This window comes from Meleagris gallopavo, chromosome 6 (assembly GCF_000146605.3).
Source record: "Meleagris gallopavo isolate NT-WF06-2002-E0010 breed Aviagen turkey brand Nicholas breeding stock chromosome 6, Turkey_5.1, whole genome shotgun sequence".
NCBI lineage: Eukaryota > Metazoa > Chordata > Aves > Galliformes > Phasianidae > Meleagris > Meleagris gallopavo.
This window is the reverse complement of record NC_015016.2, coordinates 47,547,234-47,559,577: the sequence shown is the minus strand read 5'-3', so window position 1 is coordinate 47,559,577 and position 12,344 is coordinate 47,547,234. Positions and strand designations below refer to the sequence as shown.

The 12,344-nt window shown below is 40.1% G+C and overlaps 1 protein-coding gene across 1 annotated transcript in view; it reads left to right on the top strand.

The window, feature by feature from the left end:
• The first annotated feature begins 275 nt into the window (after nucleotides 1–275).
• Nucleotides 276–12,344, top strand: part of LOC100538940 (golgin subfamily A member 4) — a 60,524-nt gene continuing 48,455 nt past the window's right edge. Inside the window, 2 exon segments of the mRNA XM_010713062.3 lie at nucleotides 276–1,048; nucleotides 4,585–4,680. Coding sequence (XP_010711364.1) covers nucleotides 962–1,048; nucleotides 4,585–4,680 — 183 coding nt within the window. The 5' untranslated portion in view covers nucleotides 276–961.

The window sequence follows — 12,344 nt, the reverse complement described above, 5'->3', positions numbered from 1 at the left end:
CCATCATGTATTTCTAGCCTTCGTATGACATCATCAGCAATGTGGCAGTTTTGAAATAATCCCACTGTTGGAGAATGAATGGCAGCTGCTTCAATAGCTCACTGTGTCTCACTGACAGAACTGAACACACACAGTAAAAATAATAACAATAATAAAAATCCAGCAAGTAATCTAAAGGTTCTGCAAAGTGGCCAAGAACGTCTCCCACCCAGTTTCAAATAGAAAACCACAACAAAGTGATGCTTTATTCACATCCTATCTGTAAATAACACACCTCAGGTTTGCAAACAGAACGGGACACGAGGTGGCTGCCAGCAGACAGGTTTTCTGCCAGCTGCAGGAACCAAGCCCGCGTGTTTTCCACAGCCCTTCACACACCCAGCAACGGGCGGCAGGGAGAGGAGCTTCGTCACACGAGGAAGGGCTTAGGAACCTCGGATGGCGTTTGGTGAGTCACAGGATCACGGGATGGCGGAAGGGACCCGCGAGGATCACCGAGCTCATTCTCCACACAGGACCACCCGAGCCTGTTCCGCGCCCTGCGGTGACGATCCTTGGAGAGCTTCCCTCTCGGATCTCGGCTCCATCTCGCCGCGCCACGCATTTATCGCCGCTTATCCACCCATCTTCCCACCCGCCCTCACCGCGCTCCCTTCCCGGACCCGCCCGAGGTCCCCGGGGGCGGGCTTTGAACCAGCCCAGGAGCCGGGCCGGGTCCGAGCCTTCGGAGCGCGGCGAATTCCCGCGGGAAGTTTGTGCCTCGCTGCGCTCCGTACCTCCCCGAGCTCTCGGCTCCACGTTGGCCGCGCAGGCGCAGCGACGCGCTCACCTGCTGAGGGAGGGGGGGAGCCGGCGGCGGCCGAGCAGGGCAGGGGTCGAGTGCCATCGCCATCTCAGCGCAGGGGGCGAGAGGAGGAGGGCAAGAAGGACGACAGGGAGGCAGCGCGCTCCCCTCGCCGCCATGTTTAAGAAGCTGAAGCAGAAGATCAGTGAGGAGCAGACGCCGCCGCGCGGCTCTGGGGGCCGGGCCGCCCCCAACCAACATCAGGTAGCGCAGGGACCGCCGGCGGGCTGGGGGGTGCTTAGGGCTAGGGCTAGGGCTAGGGCTTGGGCTTTGCGTCCTGCTGTCCGCCCGTCACAGCCCCCAGTCCCTTCAGCTTCCCTCGTTTGGAGGCCGGCTATCGCTCGGTTTAGCCCCGTGCGTGTTTTTAAAGGTGGAAAAGCTGAGAAAAAAATTTGTTCTCTACTTTTACTTTTTTTTTTCTTAGTCGTATTAATTTTATTGGTCTTTTTTTTTTTCTTTTCTTTCTCTTACTTATACTTCTGTCAAGGTACGTGATTAGCATTGGTTTCTAGAAACTGCGTTTCCTAATGAAGCACTGCTGTGTGCAGGCTTTGGCAGCAGCCACGGCCAGAAATGTGATGATTTCACGCATGTGCCAAAGCAGAAATCTTCTCTGTGCCAGTCGGGTAAAAAGGCCCTGACAAGTTAACTTTACTTCATCAGACCTTGTGCTGAGACAGGCGCTGTCAGCCCGTGCCTCTTTGAGTCTTCGATGGGTTAGGTATGCTTGAAATCTTGTAATCTAACAGAGTAAAAGTGATGTAAATGCAGGCTCGTGCTAATGGCAGGCTGCAGGCAGCAACTGCGCTCTTCTGACAGATCAGCCATCAGCTGCCTGTGCCCGGGCTGGATGAAACATGATGCGTGGGTGATCCTGGTTTCCTCCTGGTTTCGATCCTGCTGACATTCAGCTACTTAATATTTGTTTTAATTGCTTACTTGTCAAGTTGGGGCAGTACTTCTGGAGATAGATTGTCTGCAAAGCTCTTTCAGAGAATTACAGAATGGCTTGGGTTGGAAGGGACCTCAAGGATCATGAATCTCCAACCCCCTGCCACATGCAGGGCCACCAACCTCCACATTTAATACCAGCCCAGGCTGCCCAGGGCCCCATCCAATTTGAACACCTTCAGGGATGGACGGGGCATCCACAGCCTCTCTGGGCAGCTGTTCCAGCACCTCACCACTCTCTCTGTAAAGAACTTCCCCCTGACATCCAACCTAAATCTTCCCCCCCTCAACTTAAAGCCATTTGTCCTTGTCCTGCTTTGTAGCTTGTCAAGTTTAAGCCCTTTAATATCTATTCATTTTGAGCCTTCTCTGGAGAGAACTTCACTTTACTGTACTTTAAAGAAGTACATTTTTTGACACAGTCGGGTCATAATAGCATACTGACTTGGTATGAGTGCTGAACTTTCAAGTACAGCAGTAAGAGAGCTGTAGAACTTACTCTTACTTATAAGCAGCCAGATCACAAAACTTAGTACACAATGTTATCACCCAGTTAGCAGGACACACATTACGTGTGAGTGTTTTCACTATATATGAGTACTTACTAGAAATTAACATGATGGATAAATTTGGGCCCAAATGGATGTGGTTGCACTTCTTTATTTTTCTCTCACATCCACAGCCAACAGTTCAATATATTATAGTCTTGACTTGGTTGTTAACATGGACGAATGTTAGCACTGATAAGTCTTAGGAAACATAATATAAGATACTTTCAATCAGGCTGCACTGCTGTGAGCAGGCTGTGTAACTCAAAGGTTGACATGAATGGAGGAACAGACAGAACAAGAAGAGATTTTTGTTTGTGTGTGAAAATTTCTTGGAGTAATATTTATTCTTTGATCGATCTCTGCTACTACTAGCAGGAACTTGGCATTATGTTTGTTCCTAAAAGTGAAATAAACTGATCTGTTAGCTCCTGTGCCTCATTTCAAAATAGATTCTGTTACTGAGGAAGGAGGGCAAAGGTACTGAGGCCTGTAGAATGTGGTGGAACCCTGCAAGGGTGTGGGAAGTACTTCTGTTCCCTTGCTCTTAGTAGACACATAAATAAACTGTGTTCAGTTTACTGTGTGCTCTGTCATCACGGACACTATGGGATACCTCCTAGTGAAGTACTTTCAAGCCAAGTTTTCCAAGCGTTCAACATTTTTTGTTCTATGGGACTTGTATCTGCATTCATTTTTGCTCTTTTTGTTCCTGTACCCTGTCACAGGGAGGCCTCACTTGTCATCCCCTCTCGGGGACACAGAACTTGTCAGCTGTGCTCTAGCTGTGGTATGTGAGGCTGTAATTACCACTCAAACACTGATTAAATCCACAGGCACCACTTCTCCCATCATAATATTCATCTGAATGCTTTCTCACCAGGTCTTTGTAGGCTTTCCTCTTCCACATGAGTGGTTAGCTAATGGATGTTAGCTCCCTGCATCTGAAAACCTGTCTGATGGAGGACATGTCAGCTTCTGACTGCTGAGAGGGAGAAAAAAAACTGCTTTTGCAGTTGGAGGCATCCATTTGATCTTCTGAATTCAGTTCTAGAATTGTGCTGTTTGTTGTATAGGATCAACGGCTGCTCCTGCTGCCCTGCGTGGTGCCCCTGAAATGGCTTGAAATTGTCTGGCCAGATGAGTGCATGCAGCAATACCAAATGCACAACCACTCAGGGTTGATGAACATTTGGAAACCATTCTCACTCTGTGTGGTGAGAGCTAGATGTCTTCTTCATATAACTCACTTTAAGCTAGATAGTGGAAGGAAGAGGAGCTGGGATAGGTTGCTGTTGTTGTGTCTGATAGCCTGACATTCGTGTTTCAGAGCAGCCAGGGCAGTCACAGTCTTGAGGTAGACATTTCATATGCAATCCAAATGATGGTGCTGCAACAAATTGTGAAAGGATTTGAGACTTTTTTTTTCTTGGTAACACTATTTGTTAGTTCTGGTTATGTTGTTGCATTTATCTAAAGGGAAATCTCACTCATTAGTTTCTTTGTATGTAAAACTTGCTGATATTTTAATATTCCTTACTTCTGTATTGAAGTTCTCCAAGTGAATGTTGAAGCATGAGGCTGGCAGCTACACTTGGGTTGGCTTGGCTTGTTGCAACCTCACTCAGCATGGAGTTGTGAAATGCCTTTGAATGGATGTTCAGTGCTGACAGGAACAAGTTTGTATTGACATCAGAGAATGCGTCATGTTCTGCCACCGCCCTTTTCTTTTCCTTAGATTCTATTTTATTTTGAACAGTCTTCTAAAAGGTTTTTCTTCTGTCAGTTTTTTTTATTAATTTCTCAAAAGAATCAGATGGTATTCCTTATGTGAATGATCAAATGCCTGTCAGCGTGCAAAACCTTTGAGCCATAAACTAAACTTTAACGTAACCATAACACATTAATCCTTTAAACAAGTGTTAATATGCACTTGTTGTATTATGAACCTTGAGTTTCACGTCTGGACTGAGAGCACCATGGTTGCTAATAATCAAAATAAGAATTTTGTTGCATGCTTTCATGGCTGTTTCATGACAATTTATGCTGTGTAGACTTTGTTCTGGGTACAGTTGTCATAGATGACATAGGAAGCTGATTTTGGTTTCTTTAAAAGGAAGATGTACATAGGGCTTTACTGACATGTTATAGCTAGTAATTGATAAAATAAATGACAGCATGGAATAACTGGTTCTGAACCGGTGATGTTATTGGTTGTTGATATATGTGATTTCTGTATAGGTTCCCCCCAAGTCTCCTCCACTGACTGACAAAAGAAGCAGATCATCTTCATTGGCAGAGCAGAACGATGAAGGCACTTTAACACCAGACAAAGAGGTCAGTTGAGAGCTAGTTTTCTGTATTTTTTTAGCTTTAATATTTCCATTAAAAAAAGCAAAACGAAACCAAAAGAAAGCAACTTTGTATTGAGTAACTTTTTTTTTTCTCAGTCTATTTGTACATTTATACACAAGAACAGTCTTAACTTATAGGCTAAGTCCCATAGTGTTGACTGCTAGTGAAATGGAACTTTAAGATGTAGCTGTTAACTCCCAGATTAAGAAACTTTTAAAATCTTTCTTGAAGTTTTAAAAATCTTATCCCTAAGCTAAACTCAGTAAGCTACTGTGACAGAAGTGACATTCAGAGAGATTATTTTTTCTGTCCCTTTTGTTTGAAAAGCTGGGGGAGTTATGTTAGCTTAGGGGTAGATTGAGCCTAAAGTAACCTAAAGTATTAAAGTGAGCCCTTATCAGTGTTTCTGACCATACTAGTAATAATAATCACATTTCAGAACAGTCTCAAAAAACCCCAAAAAAACTACAAACAAGAAAACACCAGCCTAAAAATATGGGCATAAAATATGATTAAATTTGCAGTGACTTGCATAAGCAAACTAGAGATAATCTGCACTCGTCCTTGTTCAGATTGAGCACTGTGGGTTTTGCTGTTTTTTTAATGGCAGGATTAAAAATAAATAAAAAAAGAACTGATTTAGGGACTGTGAAAATAGACTGGAGAGGTACAGTAGGGAATGCTGGTGATTCTGTGAAGTTTGTCAAAGGAAGTCTTAAGCTCCTAGGTATAAAAACAAATTTCCTGGTTTTGACTGGGGAAAAGAGAAAAAGATGCACTTTCTTACAATGAGCCCACCTACTTAAATTTTTAACACATTTTTTGCCAGGTGGTAACCAGTTATCCTGAAATTTGCCTTACATTGTTGAAAACACTACCAGTGATTGATGCTAGACGGTGTATTTTCTGCAGTGATAGCAGAAACAAGGCAAAGGCTGTCTTGTGGTTCTGTTTTGTGCTTTAGAACAGCAATATTAAGTTTTCTAGTAAATAGTGGTTTTTTTTCCTGTACTCTTGCATATATAGAATGACTTCTGTTTGTCACTGGAGGGAGGCTTTCTCTTAACTGATACTCCATAGTGTCAGCAAGCAGTGTAACCCCTGATAAATTATTAAGCATTGTAGGAAAGTACTTTGCTGCTTTTGTTTGTTTTTGTTTTAAGTGCCTCAAGACAACTAGCGGAATGTGATAAAGTTGAAAGGAACAATTTGACTGGGGTGGTAAGACACTTTTAAGCAGCAAAAGCTTAGTGGAATATGCTTAGTGAAGCTGTGAGACACAGTGCCATTTGTCTGTGTCTGATTCACTGGGTTTTGTCTGTCATTGATTGGCCAACACAAAATTTTCCTCTGTTTTCAGTGGCAAATAATAAGGGAAAAGAATAAGTGGTTATTCTCCTCTTCCCTTTTATTATGCAAGTACCAACTGTTTTGTCCACTCAAATAGTACAGCTTACTCACTGAGTCAAACTCAGAGTAGTTTTCTTTAACTTGCCTTTAGTTTTGGGAATGGCTGCTTTTATTCCATATCTGAAGAGGGTTCACATTCCTAAAAGCTTATCTTCTTTTTTAGTTGATTTAATAAAACATATTAAAACAAACAAATCCTATCTCCACCATTCTAATAACATCATATTTTAAGAAATAAAAACATTTTGAAATATTGTTGAGCTCTTGTGACTTTACCTCTCTCTCTATATATATCAGTGCTTCCTGCGCTGTTCTTCATTTCTGCCAATTTTACCTTCTAGTGTTTCATTTGATTTTATTATGCCCCAGTTTCTTTTTTCTAGTTTACTCTTCAAGACAAACAGGAGAGGCAAAGAATCCCCCACAGGACATGCCAGGTTTTGCTGGAAGAACATTATCATGCTCTAAATACAGTGATTACTCTTGGAACGATCAGAGAGAGAGGGAGAAATAAGATTAAGAATGGCAATGGAGTACTAAAGTGACCCCAGATTTACAGTTATCCCTTGGCATAGGGAGTTGTTATGAAAATGTTGTGTATGGAACACATCTTGTAATTAAAATTCTGAAAGCAGTGAGGATGCTAAAGGAATGAAAATCTCTGCTTTTTAATAAGGTCTGTTTTCACATCAAATGGAAATTTTACTAAAAGAAAGATAAATGACATGAAAGCTTCTTTTTCCAAATATTCCTCATAAATATTAAGACTGGTTAAAAGCAGAAAGTATTTCAAGTGTATTTGTTGAGCTTTCCTAAAATTCAGCTCAGTGGCAGTATTTATAGTGCTTAAAATAGATGCAGATGCTACAAACCATCTCTGAAAATACACATAGTAATTATAGGGTAGGAGGAGAGCATTTTAAGCAACATTATTGTTTGATCATTCATGTGTTATTACATAATTGTCAATGTGTTACAAAGAACTAAGGTTAGACAACATTTAATTCAATGAAAATGTTTGGCTTTGAAGGATGCTGTAATGTTTCTGTAGTACATGAATAGGTATTAACCAACATGGTTTAGAAAGCTTAAACAAATAGAACTCTGCAGTGTTTTGGAGTTCTGCTGTGTGTTTTTTCACCTCTCACTGGTCTATTATATTTTAGTATGTATAGATTAATAGATATTTTAATAGATACATGTTCACAGAATCACAGAATGGCCAGGGTTGGAAGGGACCTCAAGGATCACAAATCTCCAACCCCCTGCCACATGCAGGGCCACCAACCTCCACATTTAATACCAGCCCAGGCTGCCCAGGGCCCCATCCAACCTGGCCTTGAACACCTCCAGGGATGGACGGGGCATCCACAGCTTCTCTGGGCAGCTGTTCCTCATCACTCTCATAGTAAAGAAGATGTTTTCGGACTTTTGGTGCTGCAATGTCAAGGCTACAGGTATCACGTGGAAACTTCAGTGTAAATTCAATATTTTTAGAATTTAAAAAAATCAGTGAATTAAACTTTAATTGGCAATATGATTGTGATCAAAGAATTGCAATAAAACCTTCAGGCTTGATATTCTTAAGTGATAACTTTTCTTTTTTCTTTTCTTTTTTTTTAATGCAAGTGCTTTCAGATTTTAAAAACCTCTACACTTCATTTATGGAACACTAGCATAAGTTTCTTTTATTGCTGCCTTCTTTCTTCTTGGCTTGTATTTCAATGAAGCTGTGACTCCATGGAGGATACAGAGAAGCTTGTTTTGTTTTCTGTATAAGGAAAAAGCAGAGGTCTCTTCTTGCAAGTAGCTTGCAAAATAGGGCTTGAATGTGAGATAAAAGCATATATTGATACTTAGCTAGAACTTCTTCAAACAAGTTGTCTGTCAGGTGCTTTCTGTCACTTAAAACAGATCTGCATGATTAAAACTGAATTCTTGCTACTTCCAGTCTTTTCCAGAGAAGAATAGAGTTTGGTTTTCAATTTTCAGTCTTTTGAGCAGAATTTGAAGGCAAATGCATCAATGATACTCCTTATCTTTCCTAGGAATTCAAATTTTTCTGTTATGTATGGGAGCTGCTCCGAAAGTAATGCCTCCTATTGTATTGTTTTGGCCCACTGTGTCAGACGTGGATGGTGATAAAGGTTGAACTTTCCCACCAATATTCCATTTCGTTTTGTTGTCATGCAAAAGATGGCAGCAGAGGGACAATCTAACAGAATGGTATCTGATGTGAAAGTGCATCTGAAGCAAATGTGTGTCCTTGACTTCTTCCACATGGAAAAAATGGCACTTTTTAATATTCATTGATGCTTGCTGAACATTTACAGAGACCAAACAGTGTACGTGAGCACACTGAGACAATAGGTGGTGTGTTTTGGTAGTGGAGAGCAACTTGAAAGACAAGCCAGATTCCACAGGGGCATGCAGCTTTTTAATTTGCTCTGTCAATCCAGTGGTGCCACTGTGCTCTTTGAATCTGTCGTAGTTTCCATGGAAGTAAATGGGAAGCATTACTTTGGGAGCAATCTATGACCTGTGTAGTACGAGTTGGCAAGTCATGCCCACCCAGTAAAGATAACAAAGGTCGTTTGGAGCCACCAAGCAGGAGCAAGCAGCCAATAGCTTGCTGTGTAGGGCTTGTTAGTTATCCACGTCCAGATATCACTCATCCTCAGGAGTGTCATGGAAGAGACAGCAGAGCACTGTATATTTAACTCCCTTTAGAGCTAAAGATAAACTAGCAGTGGACTTCTCAGACTTCTTTATGTTGACTACTAAAATGAATTGAAACACTTTTCTAGCATAGGCTAATAATAAAGGAAGCCAAATAAAAGTGGAAATAGTTTTTGTTTTTCTACCTTTGTTAGTGCTGCGTCTTTTATTTATTCATCCAGTTTGAAGTACTTCCAAATAAATACTGCCAGGATCTGTCTCTTTGTTAAATGCAACTTTAAAACTGAGTTTTGGAGGCTGTACAATCTAGTTCTTATCTAAAGCTTGTTTTTTATAGCTCTTGATGCATGCACAGATTTGTTTAGATAGCTCACGAAAATAAAAGCAAACCCAGAAAGGGCTGTTTGATTTCAGAATTACCTCTTTCTGTAAATGCAGTTCTGAACTCGTCGACTGAAGCTTTTTTAATTGGAGAGAACTCTTGAACTTTGAGTTCTTTCTCCAGTATTTTAATTCCGCGAACACAGCAGGAATGAGGCATGAAGAGATCATTATGAATTGCACAAACCAATTAAATAAATATTTGTGTAAGGTCAGCAAATTACTGAATTATTCACAACTTTTTTGGCATTCCCCATATTGGGCAAATAAACTTTTTTTTCCTTTTATTTTTTTTCTTCTTTTTTCCCCCTTAATGTTGGGGAATGGTATATTCTTGTTAGTTACACCTGGTAGCTGACATCCCTGGCTCCTTGAGCAGAATGAGTTAAACTATTGGCTTGTCTTTTAGTCAAGCTTGTAGTATAATCTCTTTCCCTCTGTTTTACTGTACAAGTATGCATGGAAAACTGAACACATACAGTTAGAGAAGCTTCTAAACATTATTATACTTGAAATGCACATGCACCATGATATACTTGGCTAACAAAATGTATGAATTTGCATGTTTACATCTTCAGCATCTTCATCTGAAACTCTGAGAGGGAATTACTGCCTTTGACAACCAAACAACTGTTATGTATATGCAGCATGAATTGATTGAATTACTCCCATCTTCAATGAACAGTAAGATTTGTGTTGCACCATAATCACCGTTAAATTCTGTCTTTTGTTTCACAGCTTCTAAGAAAGCTTTTGATGTAGGGGTCATAGCTGCTTTAGTTCATGCATTCCATTCTTCAGAGTTGTCAGAGCAAAAGAAGATTTGAGCGGGGTGATTCTTCAGAAAGAGGAAGAATAGCAAAAGCTATAAACATGATTGGCTCTGGGGTTCAGCCTTCAAAGAACAAGACAGACTGCTTAACCAAGACCAGACTTGAGGGCTAAAGAAACTCTGTTTCTAAAATCCTGAAGAGATTAGCTCTTAAGTTACAATACATGGTACTTAAAGAAGTGTAGCAGCATCTGGTCTCTGGGTTAATTACTTAATTTACCTCATTTCTAACTTTTTCTGAAAGGTAGAAGTCCTTATTGTTGGTCAGTAAGGTAAAGTAGTTCTGTGTTATGATAAAAGATCAGCAATATCCCACAATTTGGTGCCTGAGTTAAAAGCTTTAAGGGCAATTTGATGGCATTCAGAGGACTAGAGAAAACTAATTAAAGCATTACTTAGATTTTTGCAAATTCTGTCTGGTCTGAAGCGTGCTAGAAACAACTGGATTCTCTACTTGTCTAGTTCTGTTGATTACATCAACTAACATTAGGCTGATGTAGTAGTGCTAATGATACATTAGATAGCATAGCAGTAGATGATGCTTAATTACCTCTCTAAGATAATTCGGAGTGGCACAGTTCTCAAGCACAAGAACCCATTGTGGCAATGTTTACAACTGTTTTGCTTTGGCAGGCTGCCTTTTTTTTCTTGCTGCTTTTTTTCTTTTCTTTTCCTTTTTTTTTTTTCCCCTTAGGTATAGGGTGAATACATTTTTAAGTGACTAATTAAAAAAAAAAAAAAGTTAAAATAGGTAATGCTAACGCCATGCAGACCTGTTAATTAGAAATGAAAAAGTGCTAATAAAAATGGTATATACTTCGGGAAGTATTTGGTAGTGTTATTATAAGACTTATCTAGCAGCACTGCCTATAATATAACTATATAAACATAGCAGGTAATGAGTTGCTGGAGCAATGTATGTCTGAGCAATTACTTAAGCATTTTCAATGTTGAGCATCCAACATCTGAGAACAGAAGATGAGTTCATTAATGAGGAGATAGAGCCAGTTTTCAAAGGGTTACTTTAACCAATAAATATCATTCTTGGACCATGATTTTTTTTGAAGTGTGAAGCTCATCTGTTGGTTACTGGGAATGAAGTATCTTGCAGTCTCATTTTCACATGGTTTTCTGTTCTCAGACAATATTGTTGTCTTCTACCTGACTTTGTTTGTAGGGTTTGTTCCTTCCCTTTTGTGCTAGCCTTGTCTTCTTGGCAGTAGGCTCAAGCAACAGCATGGTAATGTAGTGATGTTCTTGCTTCGGGCTTCTGATTATCATCTATGAAACTCAGCAGTATTGTTAATTGCTTTCTATTGCTTGTGTTAACTATCGTCTGTGAGACAGACACGGAGTTGTATGTCGGCAGATTTAAGTAGTATGGCACAAGAAATAAGAAAGCATATATGAGTTTAACAACGTAGCAATAAGTAGTGTGCATTAGGGTGGCTTAGGCTATGCAGATGCTGGTACCTTGGATATGCTGATCTTGCTATGGAAGAACTGCATGCAGTCCCTGCCAATTGTCTACCAAGTAGCTGGAATGAATATTTAAAATCAACTCTTTCCATTGTTTAAGCTTCTTTGTTGTCTTTCCCATATGGTTGGGTGTGGGTGGGTTTTTATTTCTTGTTTGATTTTGTTTGGCTTTTTTTGTGTGTGTATGAGACAGTACTGCTTAAGCCCTCCTGCTAGAACCTTATTACACTTATACAGATGTGGACTTAAAGGCACTACTAAAAACAACCATTCTTGGGTGACTGTCCACTTTTTTATTTCAGATGAAGAATAATTTCTTAGAGGTGAAATAGGATTATTATTATTATTATTTTTAATGCAAGTTGTTTGAGTAATGCAAGGAATTTGGTTTTTGCAAAATAATGCTGTGGTGAAATTGCATGGTCTAATATTTTGAGAAGCAAGCATTAGCCTACCATTGCTAGGAAATGGTAATTAGAACCATCTGGATTCTGGAAGTCCTTGGCAGTGATGTTTTGAAAGCGATTAATCTAAGCTGAAGATAATGTAAGTTCCATTTCTAAAATGTTCATAATCTTTTGGTTAATAGTGTTTGCCATAATCTGTTTACAAGTACTTTCAAAATGGTGTTTTATCATCCTAACTGGTGTTATCTAAACATTATTCTATATGAAGCATTCTGCATCTTAAACATTTCATCAACATTTGATTTCTTGCTGAGAATTTATGTACTTCAGATTCGTGAGGCCATCAGGCTTTCTTGCAGCATTGCTGCTTTGTGATTATACATTTCTTTTGAGATTGTTTTTGAGAGCAAAGAGGGCTCAGTGATAGCAGAAGGCATGTCACCTACAGAACTTAAAAA